The sequence below is a fragment of the Mytilus edulis genome, chromosome 2, assembly GCF_963676685.1.
Source record: "Mytilus edulis chromosome 2, xbMytEdul2.2, whole genome shotgun sequence".
NCBI lineage: Eukaryota > Metazoa > Mollusca > Bivalvia > Mytilida > Mytilidae > Mytilus > Mytilus edulis.
This window is the reverse complement of record NC_092345.1, coordinates 47,310,960-47,334,267: the sequence shown is the minus strand read 5'-3', so window position 1 is coordinate 47,334,267 and position 23,308 is coordinate 47,310,960. Positions and strand designations below refer to the sequence as shown.

At 33.5% G+C, this 23,308-nt stretch overlaps 1 protein-coding gene and 1 long non-coding RNA gene across 2 annotated transcripts in view; one reads left to right on the top strand and one right to left on the bottom strand.

Moving 5' to 3' along the window:
* Positions 1–23,308, bottom strand: part of LOC139512305 (uncharacterized) — a 43,357-nt gene that overhangs the window by 4,557 nt on the left and 15,492 nt on the right. Inside the window, exon 7 of the mRNA XM_071299812.1 lies at positions 1,472–1,597. Within this exon, the coding sequence (XP_071155913.1) occupies positions 1,472–1,597 (126 nt within the window). The remainder of the gene's footprint in view (positions 1–1,471; positions 1,598–23,308) is intronic.
* LOC139512302 (uncharacterized) lies at positions 2,893–23,257 on the top strand. Its single transcript, XR_011662243.1, has 3 exons — positions 2,893–3,068; positions 20,185–20,303; positions 21,874–23,257. It is a non-coding gene; the product is annotated as an uncharacterized lncRNA (long non-coding RNA).

Sequence of the window (23,308 nt, the reverse complement as noted above, 5' to 3'; positions counted from 1 at the left end):
ACTCTAAGAAAGTTTCATCAAATGATTATTAGCGGTTGAGGAGAAGAAGCGAATACAAAAGTTGTATTATAGTAATCAGATATGACAAAATACTTTTTTTTAAATCTGTCAAACGATTCAGTTGCGGTCATGAAAGTGAAAGGGAAACAGAAAGACAAACGAACATACTGACAGGAAAAGCGGGTGTTAAACATGAACATTTTAATGCAACATTTTTGCAAAGTTGACATATTTATTTTTAAAACTTTCAAACTTCATCGAAATATGCTATTAGCTATATACATCATTACGTGTGTAAGACTCTTCTGGTGACTTAATATTGTATCGTAATTCTTGATTCCGCGATAACAAGTTAAAGGGAGGAGAACAAAGCGGAGAAGAAAGGAATAGCAGAATTCAGAACACCTATTAAACAGGATATTAACCAAGACCGTTCCCATACACCATAGTTAATCTTTTCACACTGTAATTGTTCTCATTTTATGAAATACGCAACTTCGTCAATCAAAAGACTTTTGAATAAGACACCGGCCTACCTTGTGAAATATAAAGTTTTGTGGTAAATGGTTGTCGTTAGTTGGTGTGGTTCATAAGAGTTTCTCGTTTTTAATGTAGACTAGACTGTTGGTTTCCAGTTTGAATTCGTTTACACTAGTAATGTTAGGGCCCTTTATAGCTTGCTAATCAGTGTGAGTCAATACTCCGTGTTGAAATTATACTAGTACAGTGATAATGGACGTCATACTAAACTCCGAATTATACACAAGAAACTAAAATTTAAAATCATACAAGACTAACAAAGGCCAGAGGCTTCTGACTTTGGACAGGCGCAAAATTGCGGCGGGGTTAAACATGTTTATGAGATCTCAATCCTCCCCCTATACCTCTAGCCAATACGCACATTAAAATTCAGTTCAAGAGAAGTCCGAATCCGATGTCAGAAGATGTAACAAAAGAAAATAAATAAAATGACAATAATACATAAATAACAACAGACTACTAGCAGTTACCTGACATGCCAGCTTCAGACCTAAATTAAACTGATTGTAAGATTATGTCTTCATCATATGCATATCAGACACAATCCCTCCTGTTAGGGGTTTAGTATCATACTATCCTAAAATATATGAGAAGAACATAACCCGTGTCATGCCAACAACTGTTTTTTTTTTTAATAAATGTGTTTAGTTCCGATGCAAAGACCCTTGGCTATTATTTACTGTTTGCCCATTATGACTTGCATTGAGGGTTGTCTTGTTTAAACGTATATCACGTCGTCTTATATCTATTTATACAAAAAGTTAATGTCGGCGAGACGATGCAAGACTATTAAAACCCCTTTTACTCGTTTGATGTGCCTCTTTCCAGAGAAAAGGGGAAAATTGATAATTTTTCTATAAAAAAAAAATAGTACCGTTGTCAGTTATGGAAAATGACATACACCACCCAAATAGAAAATCGCGGATCTCACCTAATTGAACTTTCTCATCTTGCACGCATAAACTAGAATGTTCGAGTGAGCAGTTCAACAGATTAAATCTAAGTGTTCCTCTTTTGTGTCTTGTTAACGCAGTGCACAGTGTATCTTGAATCTTTCCTACAAAAGACAGAAGATATGATTTACACTCATTGCCAAAATTTCAGATAATTTGAAAAGTAAAAAAAAATCTGTTCATACACTACCAACAATTTGACTAGCGTTTACATGTACATTAAATGCCGCTATAAAAACAGTACTTTTAGGAAACATTACTAATCAGTACATTAAATGCCGCTATATAAACAGTACTATTAGGAAACATCACTAAACAGTACATTAAATGCCGCTATAAAAACAGTACTTTTAGGAAACATTACTAATCAGTACATTAAATGTCGCTATAAAAACAGTACTTTTAGGAAACATTACTAATCAGTACATTAAATGCCGCTATATAAACAGTACTTTTAGGAAACATTACTAAACAGTACATTAAATGCCGCTATATAAACAGTACTATTAGGAAACATCACTAAACAGTACATTAAATGCCGCTATATAAACAGTACTTTTAGGAAACATTACTAAACAGTACATCAAATGCCGCTATATAAACAGTACTTTTAGGAAACATCACTATTCAGTACATAAATTTTTATATCATTTTCAGTAATGTTGAGAAAAAGTTGTTTACAGTACTGAAAATTTCAGTCATTTATCAGTACTGAAAATTTCAGCCATTTTTCAGTACTGAAAATTTCAGCCATTTTTCAGTACTGAAATTTCAGTCATTTTTCAGTACTGAAAATTTCAGTCATTTTTCAGTACTGAAATTTCAGTCATTTTTCAGTACTAAAAATTTTTGTCATCTTTAAGTACTTCTACACATACAATATAAGGTCAATGTCAGAAAAATATAAAATGTTTTTATACTGCAACTAGTTGTGTTTATTTTATATAAAATATTGTAACAAAGCTCTATTGTGTACGATGTCAATTTCATCATGGCACACTTTCTCCACAATCAGGGGTCCATGAAGGGATGAAAATAAGTCTTTTGTTTGTGTTACGATTTGAATAGCTATCAATTTATTAATTTATGTTGCAGTATAAAAGCAATATTAGGTCAATGACAGAAAAATATAAACTTTTTTTGTGCTTGGCGCAAAACTGGGGAAGGGCTCGGTAGAACCTCGTCCTTCCCCAGTTTCTTAGCCTCATACAAAAAATATGTATGCGACTGCGAAACTGGGATAGGGCAAGATTTAAATGCGCCCTTCCTTTCCCCAGTTTTATTCAGAACACTAAAAAGTTTATATCTTTATGACATTGACCTAATATTGTTTTTTTCTTACTGCAACCTAAATTCAAATTGATTTTTAAATCGTAACTGTTATATATTATTAGCATGAATATCAAACTGTGTGTATCCCTTAATGAACCCCTGATTGCGGAGAAAGTATTGCATGATGAAATTGACATTGCATAAAATATAGAAATCAACGACAATGGAAGCCCACAATGAACGGTGTTTTAATCTTTTGCTGACGACAACTTCCAAATCTACATAGGACCAGGATTTTTTAAGGTAAAAAGTTACGAAATATATCAATGTAGTTCACATTTCATTTGGTTAGTTTGGTGATCACGAAATCAAATAACGTGTTCAAACTTGGTGCATTTTAGTAAGTTGCAGAACATGTCCGTCCTGGGACAACTCGGACCGTCTAAAAAAGACAGCTAGGACCATCTATAATGACAACTCAGACAAAGACAAAAGGAACATGTTTACTAAGTTTCAAGTTGATTGGACTTCAACTTCATTAAAAACTACCTCGACCACAAACGTTTACCCGAAGTGGGACAGACAGATGAAGGAGTGCACGCACAGACCAGAAAACATAATGCCCATAATTGAGGCATAAAAAATTGTAAAGTAACAACTTTAGAAAATTATGTATCAAGCATATTGCAGCAAAATAGGCTAGAAAGGGCTAAAGAGAAATACAGTATCAGCGAATACACTGGTTGACAGAAAATTAGACTTTGAAATAAATAAATAAATGAAAGATTTAAGGAAAAATAACGAGTCTGATGAGAAATATCTAAATTGCTACTTCTTTTTTATTCCAATTTTGAGTATATATAAAATTATCACGTAAGCATAAAATTTGCCTCAATGTAGTTACTGCCCTGTAATTAAAGTGAGGTATGTGTATCTGACACAATATAGCTCAAGTTAAATGAAACCTTTTTTCAGACATTTCAAGTATATTTTAAATAATATTAATAATTTTATTATATGAACTTTTCGGAAGTGTTTCACGACTTTTTTTTGGGAAAAAATGAATTTTATGAAGAGTCTGTTGCCATCTAATACTTTCGAATAGACCTGCAGAGTTTATTTTCAATGCATTGTAAGTCAGGTTATGTATTTTGAAACTACCACAGAACAAACCATTTATTTTTGTGATTATCAAGCCCCCCCCTCCCCCCCCGAATATTAAACAGTTGCCTCCTTAGAAGGACACTATATGGACAACTAGCTGGATAAATAATAAAACACACGGACAATAACAGTAAGGGTACGACCTTTTGTTATTCTAAGGATGGGAATGGGGCAGCACGATTTTTTGCGGATTTTTTAAATTATTTTTAAAGTCTTAACTTGTCGCTAAGCATGCCTATTGATTCCAGCTCTTACCAGGCCACCATATTTACATTCAAAGACCTCCTGGCACCTCCCCCTTTTAACTCCAAAAATTAATTGATTTTCTTCTTATTAAACACGAGTTTAAATTGATTGATTGTTAGTTGTTTGCTTTTAATGTCAAGCGACTAATATTTCATATATAGTTAAGACAGGACGCGAAATTTAAAGTCATGTACGAAAAATGTATACAATATCATAACAATTAAGGAGATGTGGTATGATTGCCAATTTGGCAACTATCAACTGGAGATCAATGAAGTAGTATTATCAATTATAACCAACCGTGCGGCCTTTGACAAAAAATGACAAATACCCATACTGTATATCAGTTATAAAAGGCCACGACAAAAAAAATTGTGAAACAATTAAGACGAAATAAACTAACGACTTAAGGGACGACATCAAAAGTTCAATGAAGTATAACTAGAGGCTCTTAAGAGCCTGTGTTGCGCACCTTGGTTTATGAGTGTATTAAACAAAGGAAAACGATGGATTCATGACAAAATTGTTTTTTGGTGATTGTGATCTGTTCGTAGATCATACTTTACTCATCATTCTTGCTACTTACAATTTTCTCTATCTGTAAGGAACTTTGCCCTTTAGTTACAGAGGAACACATTTTGTAAAAACTTACCCAAATTTACAAAATTAATGAAAATTGTTAAAAATTGACTATAAAGGGCAATAACTCCTAAAGGGGTCAATTGACCATTTCGGTCATGTTGAATTATATGTAGATCTTAATTTGCTGAACATTAATGCTATTTGCAGTTTATCTCTATATATAATAGCATTCAAGGAAATAACCAAAAACGGTTAAATTTCTTTAAAAATTACCAATTGGGGGACAGCAACCAACCAACCAGTTGTACAATTCATATGAATTGTACAATTCATATGAAATTTTTTAGAGCAGATATATAAGAATATACTTTAATAATGAGTTTGGCTCAGTTTGGTTGAATTTGGTCCAGTAGTTTCAGAGGAGAAGATTTTTGTAAAAAATTTACGAAAAATTGGTAAAAAAATGACTATTAAGTGCAATAACTCCTTAAGGGATCAACTTACCATTTCAATCATGTTGATTTTTTTTGTAGATCTTACTTTGGTGAACATAATATATAATGGCTGTTTACAGTTGATCTCTATCTATAATAATTTTCAAGATAATAACAGAAAACGGACAAAATTTCCCTAAAATTACCAATTCAGGGACAGTAACCCAACAACCCATTGTCCGATTCATCTGAAAATTTCAGAGCAGATAGATCTTGACCTAGTTAACAATTTTACCCCTTGTCAGATTTGTTCAATGCTTTGGTGTCAGAGTGATAAGCAAAAATATACATTTAACCCCTATGTTCTATTTTTAGCCATGGAGGCCATCTTGGTTAGTTTGGTTAGTTTGGCGGGTCACCGGACACAATTTTTAAACTAGATACCCCAATGATGGTTGTGGCTAAGTTTGGTAAAATTTGGCCTAGTAGTTTCAGAGGAGAAAATTTGTTTATAAGTTAACGACGACGGACGCTCAAAATTCGGATTTGTGGACATATTTTTCCTGTCGACAGGAATACATAACTTTTTTGTATTAAAAGATAAACAGATAAACATTATCTGTTTTATGTTAAATTATTTGTAAATTCTGTTTTATATATAAAATGTTCTTTAAATGTGTGCAATTTGTTGTTTTTTTTCTTCAAATAATCCATATTGTTTTAACGAAAGTTTACTTTTGAACACTATTTTTATTTGTTTTTTTAAACTGAAAAAAGTTTTAAATGTCTGAATATCTATATTATTTCTTTTTATTAAACATAATTTGGCTAATTTATAAACTCTGCACTTTCCCTCTTTTTTGCCAAATTGAGTCCTGTTACCAGGAAATGGTAAACATATGGGGCTAAGGGAAGTAATATTTTTTTGTTAAGCTCTTGTGGCTCTATTCAACTAATAAAGTTTAATTCTGCGGTCACACTAGGCAACGATCGCACTACGATCTGTGAAAAAATGCAAATGTTGACGATCGTAGCGCGATCTTGAAGATCACAGTGAGGTCGTATCATGGTCGTGGCGAGGTCTTCAAGTTCGTGATGAGCGTATACAACTTTGAACATGTTCAAAGCAATCGTGGTGGAATCAGGTATTAGTGAGTTCGCACTAAGGTCGTGGTAAGATCGCAAAGGTCGCTGTATCATTATAGCGAGATCGTAGTGAAAGCGTGAATCTATTCGAAGGGACCAGTACCATAGTGTGGAAACGGAACTGTACGGTTTTCTTATAATTTGGTCATTCGGGAGACTGTCAAAAGGGGCCCCGACATTTGCAAAATAACAAGTTGCTTGAAGAAAATTGGATGAACTCTTATGTTACTATATATAGCTATGTAACGTTTCTGCTTCAGGTTTTGGTAGCTTAAATATTCTCATAAAGAACCAATAAAATAATAAGAAAGCTATGTGCATCCAAATGTTTTCCTTAGAATGATGGAGCTCCATGATGTGTGAAACGATCAAATTTGCCACACAACAGGGATCAAAAATGTATAAAAAAAACGACGAAAAATGTCTAAAAAAACATCGAAAAATCAATGTTTGCTACCTGAATTTCCACATGTACCTTTTCTGATATATAGTCGTACCTGTCTGAAAGTTTTGAAGTCATTGTTCCAGTAGAAATCCAAATATATTCATTTTCTCCATGTCGGATATTTTTATTGACTGTACAATCGCTTGCAAGTTTACTGTACAATCACTCTGAGCCTTCCTGAACAATATCAATGAGAAGAACATAAACCGTGTACTATCTCTTCTGCCACATTCATGATTAGTTTATGTTTTCCATGATACTTCTGTCATATAAATATTTATTAAAACTACTGTAATCCAATGCTGCAACACATATCTGGAATGATTTTCTCTCCTTTTTCTGTTACAATTTAATATCAGTTATTTATTTTGTATTGTTATCAATTTTTTATACCTAAATTACAATTTTTTATACCTAAATTACACACTCAAAAGTTGAGTCTGACTGAGCGGATCCGGAATTTCAGGGTGTTCCGTGGTTTAGATCCCGCACCTGATCTGATATCGTCATTGATAGTATTAAATGATGATCCGATCATTCAACTGATTTTTTTTATAGTTTGGTCTTGTGTTGTGATAGGTTGGGTTTTTTTTTAAATTGAGCGCACACAGACATTTTTAACCCCGCCAAATTCTGTATGTACCTGTTTTAAGTCACAAGCCCGTAGTTCAGTGTTTGTCGTTTTTTCGTGTATGTCATATATGTTTTTCGTAAATTGTTTTATTATGAATTAGGCCGTCAGTTTGTGTATTAATTCTTATTTTTCATGTCGGAACCTGTTATTGCCGACTATAATTGCTTAAATCCATTTATTTTTTTAACTTTGAAAATCCTATCACATCTCCTTCTTTTTATATTGAAGAAATAAATAATTATGGTTTGATAAAATGTTGTTCTCACTAAAAAAAAACTTTTTCGTTAATTTGTCGGATTCTATAGTTGGGAATATTGAAATGTTCCCGATATAAAAAAAATCATGTTGTTTTCTCTGTCTTTCAGATAACAAGGCCTCTCCAATCCTTGATAACATTTAATTTTACTTGAGCTTTTTCTTCCAGTAGTTATAGCTTGTAGTAAACAGAAATCTCATTGGAAATTATACCACATCTTCTTATTTTAATATCGTGTTTATTGACATATAATACGTGTCTTTTCTTGGATCCGTGGTTAGCTACCATCATTTCACATTCGAATTCCTTTATCAAGTTACAATATCCCGATCCTATGATGAAAAATTCTTTTTTTTATTGTTCAAATATGTATTTATTTATTTTTAAATTGCTGGTCAAAAACATATTAAGTAAAATTCGAAATATGCTAATTACCCTTGCAGAGCATCTAGTCACCTTTTTTTATATATAAATATTTATTTTGTACGAGGATAATTTCATTTTTATTTTAGATTAGATTCTTAACATATTTTGTACTGTCCTTTTCTTTTCGTCTTGTATACTTATTCAGTGGTTTTCTTTTTTCATTTTTTGTACATGAGTTAGCCGTTAGTTTTCTCGTTTTACATTGTTATTTCGGGGCCTTTAAAGTTTTATAGCTGACTATGCGGTATGGACTTTGCTCATAGTTGACGGCCGTGCGATGACCTATTGTTGGTAATTTCTGTCATTTTGGTCTCTTGTGGAGAGTTGTCTATTTGGCAATCATACCACATCTTCTTTTTTTTATATCTATTGTATACATTTTGTTTTTGTCTCTGATATAGTCACCTTAAAAGGGTTCCTTGATAGGATCTTAATTGTTAAAATGACTGGTTTTGTGCTTATTTTCATTTCAAATACCATATATGAATATAATAGGACAGACAAGGAATATGGAACGCCATAGCTGTGTCACAGTGGAAAAATGGACAAAAATTTATTTTGATACTTTTTGGACATTTTGTTAAAGATTTTGTAAAACCAGTGATTTTGTTATATTTGCAATATTTCACTAGGGATTTTGATATTTTTATTGTGCAAGATTTAGGTCAAGTTTAGAAGATTAAGCTAATATAATTTCATGTTTTAATTTCACGTTTTTTTTTTAAATGGCGACATTTTACTTCAAAATGATCTATTATTCCTGAGACTACTACATAGTACTACATAGTAGTCTCAGATTATTCGTATTTGACAAGCCAAGGCTTTAATCCCATAAATAAGTCTGTATGTTCTATAATCGTTAATTATTATCTACATGTATGTGTTAATTTTTCTGTTATCCCTTATTTGAATTTTCTCACTCATTTAGAGAAATATTTGTCAAGTACAAGTAGTTTTGGTTTGTTATATAAACTATGTTGTTATTTTGATGTGGCAAAATGGATTTAGTATTACACTGAGCAGTCCCAACTCTACTTCCATGCTGAACTTATTAAATTATACATCGCGCTAACCAGAGTCGTCTTTTGTTACAAGAGCTAGTCCCAGAGTCAGAGTCCGTACTGTTTATTGTGTGTGTGTGGTTCCAGACCAACACATTTCCCAGTCACAGATACACCCAGAATCTATTTGTGATACCTGTCTTTCGTTGTTCATATTTAGTATATGCTGTGAAAGTTTAATTATTTTCAGCGTTTTTTCTCGATTATGAGTGCCCTTTTTATTATGTTCACATGGTTCAGTAGTATAACAATTATGTTGAGCAATAACATCATAATGATCAGTAGAATAATCGTTATATTGTGCAGATCTGGTATTATATTCAGCACTTTAATCAATATACTTTTGTCTTTATATTCAGTACTTTTGAAAATATCTTCTGTCAACATATTATTATATTATGTAGATTTCTCATTATGTTGATTACAGAAACCGAAATATTCAGTGGTCAAACACACTTTTTATACGCCCGCCGTCTTTAGACGGGACGTATTATGGTATACCGTTGTCCGTCCGTCTGTCCGTCCGTCGTCCACACTTCGGACAATAACTCAAAAACGCTTTCACCAATTTCCATGAAACTTAAGTGAATTGTTTATATCTATTGACGTAAGCTCCTTTTCGTTTTTTTTAATTTCAAATTTTAAGTTTTGGATTTATGGGGCTTTATTTATAAAAAAGGGGATCCGTTGTCCACACTTCGGACAATAACTCAAAAACGCTTTCACCAATGTCCATGAAACTTTGGTGAATTGTTTATATCTATTGATGTAAGCAAGCTCCATTTCAATTTTTATAAATTTCAGATTTTAAGTTTTGGATTTATGGGGCTTTATTCATAAAAAAGGGGGATTTTTAACACTTCGGACAATAACTCAAAAAGGCTTTCACCAATGTCCATGAGACTTTGGTGAATTGTTTACATATATTGATGTAAGCTCCCTTTCAATTTTTATAAATTTAAGATTTTACATTTCCGTGTTATGAATTTTTATTCTTAAAAAAGGGGGGATTTTCCAATTTTTGGACAATAACTAACACTTTTAAAAACAAGTTAAAAGAGCAACGGGCGTATCATGCGCTAAAGCGCAGCACTTTATTATCAGTACTGTTATCATTATGTTGAGTGAAATAAATATTATGTTCTGTAGACTGATCATTATGTTCAGTAAAATAAATATTATGTTCAGTTCAAACAACTTTATGATCAGTGGTCAAAATGTTTTATTTTTGGTTCAAAAAATATTATACTAGGTGGTTAATCAATTACTTTCAGTGCTTTTTTTCATTATGTGGTGGTGGTAGACTTCCGAAAATAACCGAAAACATGTATATTTTTTTCGGGTTTATTTTCATACTGGCAACGTGTCGTCTGCTATACAACGTGCTCTTGTAGAACTTACAATGTAATCTGCAAATCTTTCAAATTAAAATTTTTAAAGATGATAGGATAGAAGATGACTCTTTTCAGCACCTTACTGATCAAGACTTGATCAGACTAGGTGTTGAAACTATTGGTGATAGAATAAAGATTGAGGGAAGCAGTGAGGATGACTGTGACTATGACACAAACATTAGCAACTATAGGTCATCATAATGCCCCCAATAATTAGAAAAAGCCCCCGCATAGTCAGCTATAAAAGAGGGGGAATGATACCAGAGGGAGTGTCCCCGAAATGTTGTGTGGTAGACAGTGTTATTAATTAATTATTAGCGCCCTTGGTAAAACTTCAAATTTCATAATTAATGTATTTCATTGTTAAATAATTTACATGAAGCATATAAGTATATATTTGTTAATTGCATAGCTTTTGCTATTTGAATTCGTTGGTTAAAGATATTTATTTATATTGTAAAGTTTAATATTTGCATCGTCGCAAAATATTTGGTTACCCTCTTTGTATTCTTTGTTATTTGATTTAGCCACGTGATTATGGATGTTCCGAATTGAGTTTTCTCTTATACCCCAGTCCCACTAAGCCACGTACGCACTACGATCTGTGGAAAAAATGCAAATTTTGATGATCGTGTAGGTCGCAGTAAGGTCGTACCTCGGTTGTGGTGAGATCTTCAAGATCGTGAAGAGCGTGGCCATCTTTAAACATGTTCAAAACAATCGTGGTGCGGTCGTGGCGAAATTAGGTCGTGGTAGAAGCGTAGTGGAAGCGCATTAAGATCGTATAAGATCGCAAAGGTCGCTGTACAATCGTTGCGAGAGCGTAGCGAAAGCGTGTTTCTATTCGGAGAGATTGCGCTACGATCTCACAGCGACGTTATCACGACCTTAAGTTCAGTATTTTTGTGATTTTACTCTCTACTCTGTTACCGGCCACAAAAGAGCTCATCAACCAGAGAATTAAGTTAATAAACACAAAGCTGTAATAAATTCCAGTAATATTAAGTTTTGGAAGCTCTTTGGTATTGTATTAGGTACTTTAAATGAAAAGAAAAGTTACAAGTAACATGTCAAATTGATATTAGTTTAAACGAGTAAACACTAGGGACTATATTCGTGAACAACGAAGCGAAGAAGACAATTGTGGTCTCGGTCGTATATTGGTATGACGTTGCCGTCGTCGTCGTCGTCGTCCGAAAACATTTGGTGTGTTCTCACTTTAACTTAAGTATAAGTAAATAGAAACATGTGAAATTAAAACAAAAGGTTTATGACCATAAAAGCAAGGTTGGGATTGATTTTGGGAGTTCTGGCCTTAAAGGCATAAAACTTTGCTCAGTGCTCGTGAGAGTTTAGGAATTAGGGACAAAAAGGGCCCAAAATAGCATTTTACTTGGTTTTCGCACAAGAACTTTCAGTAAACAGAATTCTATTAAAGGAGTAGGTACGGTAAGACTCCTTTTTGGCCCCAAAATATAGCAGTTTTACAAAATTGTGATAATGTAATCGTTAAGCCATTTTTTGGAAAGTAGAATGATTCTGGTACATAAATATGGGCTGTGTTTGACAATACAATGCACATATATCGGGTACTAGCATCATAAAGTCACGCTAAATTACTGAAATCTTCACAATTTCAGCATTTTAGACAAATTTTAGACAGTTTCTGTCTAAAATCATCTTCGCTAGCCAAGGGTTACGAGAGAGCGGGAGTGGTTCGTAACCCTTGGCTAGCGAAGATGGTCTAAAATGAAAGTGGCCGCATTCGTGTTCATCCATAATATTGAAATGCAAGTTGTATTTGATGATAATACATACTATATATAAAGGTTGAGGATGAACACGGATGCGGCCACTTTCATTTTTGACCAAAACCATCTGAAAAGTGACGATTTTTGGCGAATTTGATAGATTTTTCATGTTTAAGCTTGAATCAGAGCGTTTTTAATGACTTAATCAGTTGAAATCTTTCACAAAAACTAATTGAATCAATTGAAATAGACACTTAAGTGTTTAAAAAGTGTCTAAAATATTTCGTCAGATGAACTTGAAAATTGAGGCCAAAATCGGCCCTTACCGGACCTACGTCTTTTAACATAAGGTTTATGACCACAAAAAGAAGGTTGGGATTGATTTTGAGAGTTTTGGTCCCAACGGTTTAGGAATTAGGGGCCAAAAACGGTCCAAAACAAACATTTTTCTTAGTTTTTGCACAATATCTTTAGTATAAGAAAATAGAAATCTATGAAATTTTCACACAAGGTTTATGACGACAAAAGGAAGGTTGGGATTGATTTTGGGAGTTTTTGTTTTCGTATAAAGCTGCGCCCTGCGGAGCATCTGGTTCTTTTAGTGGCACAAAAGCGTGGAATTCATTATCCAGTGAAATAAAAAAAATTATACTATAGGTGTTTTTTATACGACCTCAAACATTTTTTTGGATTGTATAATGGTATGATGTCGTTGTCGTCTGCGTCGTCCGAAGCCCAATTGGTTTCCGGACAGTTTCTTTAGTTTAACAAAATAGATCTTAATGATTTTTTTTCTAAAGGGTCAATACCACAAAAGGAAGGTTGCGATCGATTTTGGGGATGGTTGTCCAACCGTTTTGGAATAAGAAGCCCAAAACAAGGATTTTTCTAGTAAGGATAATAACTTGTGTATAATTTAGATTAGACCGTTGGTTTTCCCGTTTGAATGGTTTTACACTAGTAATTTTGGGGCCCTTTATAGCTTGTTGTTCGGTGTGAGCTAAGGCTCCGTGTTGAAGGCCGTACTTTAACCTATAATGGTTTACTTTTTAAATTGTTATTTGTATGGAGAGTTGTCTCATTGGCACTCACACCACATCTTCCTATATCTATAAGTATTTCATTTGCTCTGAAATTGTACCACAATGTTTAAACCCACAAGTAGAAGGTTTGGATTCGTTTACGGGGTTATGGGTCAAAAGTTTAGGAATAAAGGGCCAAAAAGGGACCAAAAGCCAGCATTTTTCTAGTTCCAAGACAATAAATTGTGTGTAATTGTATTGACTTCTCTAAAATTGTACCACAATGTTCCACATAACAAAGGGGAGGCTAGGATTCAGTTTTGGAATAATTGTCCAAAATATGTAGGAATTAGTGGGGCCAAAAAAGGGCAAAAAAGAAGCATGTTTCTAGTTTCCAAACAAAAATTGTTTAGGTGAATGAATCTCTCTGAAATCGTAATACAGGGTCGAATTCCATACTACAAGGGAAATGATGGGATTGAGTTGAAGGGTTATTGCTTAAAAAGGGGGTTTCAATAAGTGTTTTTTAGGGGGGTTACATTTTTTAAGGGATTCCTTTTTTTCAAAAAATTTCGAAATTCGAATTTTGAAAAATTTCAAGAAGAAGCCTTCAATTGCACAGTATTGTATAGTAGATTTGTTAGATCTCTGGCCACATTTATTTTGTGACAAAAACCTTAATTATGACAAAAATTCGATCACAATCCAAATTCAGACAGTATGAAGCTTCAATATTGTGACCAAATTTTCTCCAACCGTTCAGGGTTGCACCACTGCGGTCGTATACAGATGTGCCCTGCGGAGCACCTGGTTGTTGTTGTAATTATAGTTTGTTTATTTAGATCTATTGTTTACATTTGTATATAAGTAAATTATTCATTTATGTAGTTGATATTTTATGTAGAGCGCCTTATTGAAATTTGGTTTAATCCTAATGAGTTTTATTATATTATTATTATTTATATATAACTCGGGGTGAGGGTCCAGCCTCCCTTTTTGGGAAAAAAATCCTGCTTGCTTATAAAGGGAATCACCGAAGCTTGACTGGAGCGAGGCCCCTCTTAGGCAGTCAGCGGGGCCCCACTCATGAAAATTACTGAATCCGCCACTGGATGTTGCCATCAAAACTGTGTCACTTAAAATAATTTGTCTCCGGGTATATTGTTATGCAATCTGTAACTTTACTACAATGGTTCTTTTATGGTTGTCTTGGTAATGGTTGTTTTGTTTTAAGGGGACAATAATTTGATGGGGTTTTTTTTTTGGGGGGGGGGGGGGGGGAGTTGACGAATAGATCTAATCATTTTGATCTGTTGCTACGCAAGTTTATATTTTACTACAGCAAAGCTTCATTTTTAGGCAGTTAAGCTGCCTTATGCGAGCACTCTGGATTTGTGTGCTACCCAATAAATGCTGAAATACTGCAACGTAAATGGGTTTTCGTGTGTAAACGTATTTTCATTCATAATCTGTCTCATGACATTAAACCCTGCTAGCTCAGCCATTTAGTTACTGGTAGAGAGGGTTCGGCCTGTGCTTTCGCTCCAGGACTTCTGACAGCATACTGACAATACAACGAAACAGTAAATTCAATAAATGACAGGTATAAGAAACCTAAAAATGACCAGTGATGACGATTTGCCAAGCAATGTATTTGCTCATAGAACAAATGACAAAAATTCATAAAACAGTTTCATATTTAATAGACAAAGACAACATAAATACATAAATCATATCGCGGTATCTCCAGGGAAAAAATATCAATTTAGAATTTCAATACACTTTCGAACTTCCCCTTTTTGGACAAACAATGCGGTGGAAAATACCCATACAAGTTAACCATTTCAAAGAAGCGTTTGGCCTTAGTGCTATCTAATTGAATAAAATAAAATGATACTAGAATTTGAAGTGTCCGTTTACTTAAAATTTGAGAGCTGTACACTATTCGTTTTTAACTAAATTCAATCAATCAAGTTGTGACGTCAACCTTCCGAGACAAAATAATTATACCCACTGGTTCCCACCGACTTTGTTAGACTAGAACATGAATCTCATTATTCTATGACTAGGGAACAAAAATCGATCCAGTAAAAAAAAACCATCGCATTTCCCGTTTAGTTTTCAATCCAACCAGAGCAATGTTTGAAAAACGTTTTTCAATAAAATTGACCAGTTCAAGATCCAAAACCAAAACATGCGATAATACAAAATTCTATTTCAGAGTAATTAGGCACGAACAATCCCGTAGATTGACGACCGTTACTCCAAAATATCCCTCGGATTAACCCTCTGTCTAAATATCGCTATCAAAATGAAACCCATCTCTTTATAAACCCGAAATCATAAAATAACAAGCTAGTGTACAATTCCCTCTATTTATTCTGGAACGGAAACGTAAATTTAACATTTTAGAACTGTTTGACTACGAGACCGAAAAGAAATATATCAAATGTAAAGAAATAAATATTTTAGTCAAACATCGAAATACAAAATAAATTGAAATTTAAAGTACAACTTACCAGTACGAAAGTTTTCCCCAATCTAAAGAAATACTGCCCTGACGAGGTTTAAATATCCAAGTCTGGACATTGAGTTCAAGCACGAGATAAACGATCCCCGCGAAAAAGTGACCGGACAACTATAGTTATATATAGTATCTAAAAATAGAAAAAGGGGAATTTACGATGACCCACAAACGTTACAATACGTGCCATTGTTATAATCTAGCTGGCTACTATATTATTTGTAACTTATTGGACAGTTTTTTTTATACTTTTCATTCTGAATTACAAGAAATATGACCAGAAAAACCTTAAATGATCGTCGATTTTCCCAAAAGTTTTGAAGTTGCACATAGGAAGTAGAGCACATTAGGAATCCTTATGAAGTTTATTATCCTCTGAGCTTTTGGCTAAGATGTCAAAGAACAAATGTATGAAATATCTAATCGCCGAAAATCTCTAAAGACAAGTAGTTAAGATTTCCCAAATTGCAAAAGTCGTAGGAATATTGTTTGTCGACAATACGTAGTCAACTACGTATATAAGTTCAACTGTTGGCGGCAATTTTGAGTTTAAAAGAAGACGAAATTTTCGTATCTTTTCAATTTGGACGCAGGGGTTTAAATTAGCGGTGGTCCAAGGTCTGTGACCTTCCACTTTTGCAGTCGGACTTTCTACTTTGTTACTAGCTACGCACGACATGCCCGACGGACCTTGAAATAATATAAAAAAATAACTTTGCAAACATTTTTACCAAAGTTTCCTAATAAACGATCTCAAACTTATATTCATCATTACTATTCATGACAGCCATGTTCAATTTGTTCTACCGCTAGCTTTATACATAAAATCGCCGATAAATAATGTGTAAATCCGAGTAAAATCGTATCTCACTGGCCACAGACCACAATTAATTCCTCTATCAGTTCTTTATAACCTTTTGCATCATTAAAAAAATTGCACCATGCACTTTTGTCCAATTTTTTGTGTGTGTAATGTATTGTCCTAGTCCAAATATATATCCAAAATTCAGAAAGATTGAAGCAATCACTTTTACAAATTTAGCCAATACACATCCATACCCCTATTGACAAGTCAAGAGATGTTCCGAAAACTGTAAATATCACCTTTTTGCACTTGACCTAATCACTCATTCCATATCAAAATCAGTTAAAATACAACCTCCAAAAATTTATTTGACCTCTCTTCTTTCATTTCCACCCAAAAAGATTTAAGGAATGAGTGAGGAAAGGAAAGAAAAAAAATTAAGGAAAAATACACTCTAATTAAAAGGAACTATATTCGTGGACAACGAAAAGCGGGGTCATTAATTGTGGTCTTGGGCCTACTATCTGTCAAAAACAACATTGAAACCAAAATGGCTGCCACGAGATTACAATATCGGATCCGATTCCGGAAGCGGATGAGGGTAATCCCGGATTTGGCTACTAAAAAAATCCAGACAGGTTACAAAATACATCTATGCATCTATGCATGTTAATAAATATAAACACTAGAATTAAAAACCAAAAGACTTATATGAAAAAGAAAGAAAAAGCAGAAAATATTTTGTACACCAATTTTAATGTGAAAATCCAATACATTGTGACAGCTGGGAACAGTTTATCTAACAATATATATGTTCCTGGTAACAGTATAATTTTTTTTCATCAGTGATAAATGTTGGTAATGCATGTTAAATGCTTTTCAAGTTGAACATATTACTGCAATTTCAAGGGGTATTTTTTCCTTTTCAATTTTGATAGGTCAGTTAAAATAGCTGGAAGTTTCTTACATAAAAAAAAGATGTGGCATGATTGCCAATGAGACAACTATCCACAAGAGACAAAAATGACCAAAACTTGGTAAAGGACAAGATCCCCACCCCTAAACCATATATATATATTCATGTATGGGACAATATAACAAATCATATGAAATATAGGTGGAGTTCGTGGGGCCACTCTGTTTGAGAATATATAATGGTCGAGATCCACAATCTTAAACAATTATATATATTTATGTATGGGACAATATTACAAATCAAATGAATTATAAGGGGGTCCCTATGGTCACTGTACCCCCTCCTGTTTGAGAACTTGGAAACATTCGAGATCATCACCCCTTTACCATATATACTTATGTATAAGACTATATAACAAATCAAATGAAATATAGGGGAAGTCCCTGTTGTAACCCTACCCCTCATGTTGAAGAACTTTGAAACAGTTGGGATCCCCAACTCTAAATTAAATGAAATATAGGGGGAGTCCCTGCAGTCACCTGATTGAGAAATTGGAAAGAGTCGAGATTCCAACCTTTAAATTAAACCATATATATTCATGTATGAGCACTAATCAAATGAAATATAGGGAGGGTCCTTAAGGTCACCCTAACCACTCCTGTTTGATAACTTAGAAACATTCATTCATTCATATCTTTATTTCCTTTATCCCCACCCCTCAACCATATATATTCATGTATTGAACAATTTAACAAATCGAATGAAATATAGGGGAAGTCACTGGGGTCCCCCACCCCTCCTGTTGGAAAACTTGATAACGGCCGAGATCCCCACCCATAAACCATATAATTATATTCATATATGGGACAATATAAAAAATCAAATGAAAAATAGGGGTAGTCCCTAGGGTCACCCCACACCCTCTTGTGTGTGTTTTTAAAACTTGCAAAAGATTGAGATACCAACGCCTAAACCATATTCATTCCTGTTTGTCATTTCAGAAAAGATTGAATGACATACAAGGTCAATCTCATATGTGACACATATGCATATCACTTTGCTAGACCCTAACACCTGTCATTTTATTCCAAACTTAGACATCGTTGATTTGGGGTGAAGGTGGGAGTCGTTTACATTTACTATGGACAGGTCAGTCAGACCTCACCATTGATCCCTGTAGTAGTAAACATTTGTCTGATTTGTGTCTCATAACTTTTGTACTGTACAACACAAACTCAGTTTGCTTTCCAGGGAAGCAAGTCCATTCATACTTTTACAAGCTCGTACTAAAGTCATCTTGAACTACTAACAGTCAACTAATACGAACAATTACGATCAACTAGAAGAACTGCAATCATTGCAAATTTGTACCACTGCTGACTCATGAAAGACTCATGACCACGAATGGTCATGTGCGTTGCTATTGAAAACCTTAATAAAATATGAATTATTTGCCTTAATAATTAATTCATTAAATGAACATAAATGTACAATTATATATGAATGTTTAATGTTTGTTCTTTTAAATCTTTAAAAAATGTTGAAGTAACATTGCCACAGTTTTCGTAATTATGTTTGCCTTGGTTTTTGGTTAACTGCCTACAGTGCTTACAGCGCTTTGATTACTTTTTTATACGCCCGTCAAAATTTTGACGGGACGTATTATGTTATACAAATGTCCGGTGTCCGTCCGTCTGTCCGGCGTAAACATGTCGCGCCGTAACTTGAGAACGACTTATCCAAATTTCACGAAACTATTTGTAGTTGTTTCTTATGATAGTCAAATGATCTGTATACTTTTCGGTCAAAATAAGATTAAAACTTTTTGAGTTACGGCACTTTGTAACTAAAACAGGGGGGTGTTTTTTTCACATGTCGCACTGTATATCAAAAACAATTTTTGATTATTGCTTAAAACTTTACACACTTCTTAGTTATATTAATTTTAAGATCTGTATACTTTTTGGTGATGATTCAAAATTTCATTTTTGACTTATTTAGTATTTTGTAAAAAAGGGGAGGGGATTTTTACATGTCGCGACGTATCTCAAAAACGATTTATGATTATTGCTTAAAACTTTACACACTTTTTTTGTTATATTAATCTTAAGATCTGTATACTTTTTGGTGATGATTTAAAATATTGTTTTTCAGTTATTTAGTATTTTGTAAAAAAGGGGGAGGGTATTTTTACATGTCACGCCGTATCTCAAAATCAATTTATGATTGTTGCTTAAAACTTTACACACTTCTTTGTTATATTGATTTCAAGATCTGTATACTTTTTGGTGATGATTTAAAATTTCATTTTTCAGTTATTTAGTATTTTGTAAAAAGGGGGAGGGTATTTTTACATGCATGTCACGCCGTATCTCAAAATCAATTTATGATTATTGCTTAAACTTTACATACTTCTTTGTAACATTAATCTTAAGATCTGTATACTTTTTGGTTTTAATTCAAAATTTTATTTTATATTATTTCATATATGTTTTAGCCCACTTTGCTATATTCATAAATTTTTATCCGTTATCATTGTATGTTAACTTATCTAGAATTGTAAAAACTGGTTTCCTCTGCATACTAATGAGCTTAATTATTTTACCAAACTAGGGAACAAGAAATCTTCATAGGGATACATAGATTGAACATTTTCTAAATGAATCCACAGAACTCTGTGTCTCACCTGCAGTTGCTGCTGTCAGTGTAAAAGTGTGATGTTGACTATAAAAGTGAGTATATTTATCAGTAAAATACAGAATTTAAAAAATTATATATGTGCATGCATCATACTCCATCCATGAACTATGGATAATAAAAACAATGTTATAGCAATGACTAAAAAATATTCATAGATCTAATTTTAAGGGTTAACTTATTATAGCTCTTCATCTTTTATATACGCTTTGGATTTTAAATATTTTGGCCACGAGCATCACTGAAGAGACAAGTGTTGTCGAAATGCGCATCTGGTGCAGAAAAATTGGTACCGTTAATGTTATTATTAAATTTTTGTCGAGCCTGCAACTTTTGTTGCAGAAAGCTCGACATAGGGATAGTGATCCGGCGGCGGCGGCTACGGCAACGGCGTTAGCTAACTTCTTAAAAGCTTTATATTTTATAAGGTAGAAGACCTGGATGATTCACAAATTGTATATAGATGCCTCATGTTACGAACTTTTGGTCAGTAACATGTCCAATGTCCTTGACCTCATTTTCATGGTTCAGTGACCACTTGAAAAAAAAGTTAATATTTTTTGTAATGTTAAATTCTCTCTTATTATAACTAATTGGATAACTATATTTGGTATGTGCATACCTTGCAAGTTCTTCATGCCCGTCAGACAGTTTTCACCTGACCTCGACCTCATTTCATGGATCAGTGAACAAGGTTAAGTTTTGGTGGTCAAGTCCATATCTCAGATACTATAATCAATAGGGCTAGTATATTCGGTGTATGGAAGGACTGTAAGGTGTACATGTCCAACTGGCCGATGTCATCTGACCTTGACCTCATTTTCATGGTTCAGTGGTTATAGTTAGATTTTTGTGTTTTGGTCTGTTTTTCTCATAATTTATGCAATAGATCTTCTATATTTGTTGTATGGAATGATTGTAAGGTGTACATGTCTAGCGAGCAGATGTCATCTGACCTTGACCTCATTTTCATGGTTCAGTGGTCAAAGTTAAGTTTTTGAGTTTTGGCCTTTTTATCTAATACTATATGCCATAGGTCAACTATATTTAGTGTATGGAAATATTTTATGATCTATATGTCAGTCGTGCAGGTTTAATTTGACCTTGAACTCATTTTCATGGTTCATTGCTCAGTGTTAAGTTTTTGTGTTTTGGTCTGTTTTTCTTAAACTATAAGTTATAGGTCAACTATATTTGTTGTATGGAAGCATAGCTGTACATGTCTGCCTGGTATGGTTCATCTGACCTTGACCTCATCTTCATGGTTCATTGGTCTTTTTTTTAGTTATCTTGGTTAATGTTCAGTTTATGTGACAGTCTTTAATAAAGCTTTATACTTAGGACTATCAACATAATATCAATGATAAGTAAAGAAGGCGAGATATTTCAGCGTGTGCACTCTTGTTTATCTTGTTCTAGTTTATCATGGAGACTGCAATGATAAATTATAAATCACAAAAAATCCTTAATCTCACCATTGCACGTATCAGAAATGCTAAATATATGGACTCATCTTAAAATTCCTTAATAATAACCCTGATTGGTAAGGTTACCGTAGTATTTGATGATTATTTAAGAAAATTGTACCCTGAATTTTATTTTTAGATTTCAGCAACAGAATGAAGAATTCCAAGAGTCTAATACGGTTTATTAAACAGGATTTTATCATTGAATCAACATCCTACAAGAATATAACATACAAATAAGTAATTATGTGCAGGGAAGAACATTTAAACAAAACTGTAAGAGACATACAGTGGTGGTGTATTTTTAAAGAGACAGAAAGAACCTATAATAACTTGCCATGAGTGTATATTTTCAAAACCAGAAGCTCGTTCATAATAATATACAATTTAAATTAAAATTATTGTATGAACATTACAGATAAAGTCCCAAAAGAGAAAATTTAGTTTTAAATGAAACATTTAAGTACAAAACGTTGAATTAGTCCTTTCCATGTTGTGTGACATGTAGAAATTTTATGCTTTCACCATTCATGTAGCTCCATATAGAGGAATGGGTCCCTGTCCCCCCCCCCCCCCCAAAAAAAAACCGCATTCGTATCCGACAGCAATCAATCGATAAAAAACACCAAACAAAAATCAAAAGGGAAACATACCATCGACACTTGATACATGTAGCATGCTCTGCATTGTGAATGAAAACTAAATCAACAAAGATTTTTTTTATGTTTTTTTGGACATGAGACAAGCAATGAGAAGGTTCCTACCTTGGTACAGGCGTTTGAATAAATTATTTTTAGAATATTAAGTTGATAAATGGATTAGAAAAAAATCTTTCGTTCTGTCTTTTGCAAGTAAGACCCTTTTCCCTGAGTAATTTGTTTCAAAGTTGATCAACAAATACAACTAAAATCCAGGATGCGAGTCATCGATGTACATGACTTTGCTTGTCTTCTTGCTTTATTGTCATGCCTGTGACATGCGAAAGATACAGATAACAATCCTACGGCGTTAGCTATTTGTATTGAGCTTGATATTTTATATGGTAATTGACTTTAACTGGAGGCTTCATACCTTGTGGCTTATACATGTATAACGAAAGTCTGTATTATGTCTGTTGGCCTTGACCTCATTTTCATTGTCAAGCAACTGCTTGAAAACAAATTTCTATTTTTATTATGTTATTTTCCCACTTACCTATTAATGAACTACCGAATTGGACTATTTAACGGATTTGTAATAACATGAGCAACAGGATGGGTGCTACATTTATATGTGGAACAGGATCAGCATACCCTTCAGGAGCACCCGAGATCAAACCCATGGTGGGATTCGTGTTGCTTAGTCATTAGTTTTCTATGTGTCTTGTGAACTATTATTTGTCTAATTTGCACAGGTCATTAGTCAATGTTAAATTTAGTTTTTTTGTCTATTTCTTTTAGCAATACTAGTATATAAAACTAGATATAGTGTATGAAATGATTTTATGATTTAAATGTCTTGTCTAGCAGGGGTCATCTGACGAGTCACCTTGACTTTTTTTTCATGGTCCATTGGTCAATATGTAATTTTCATTG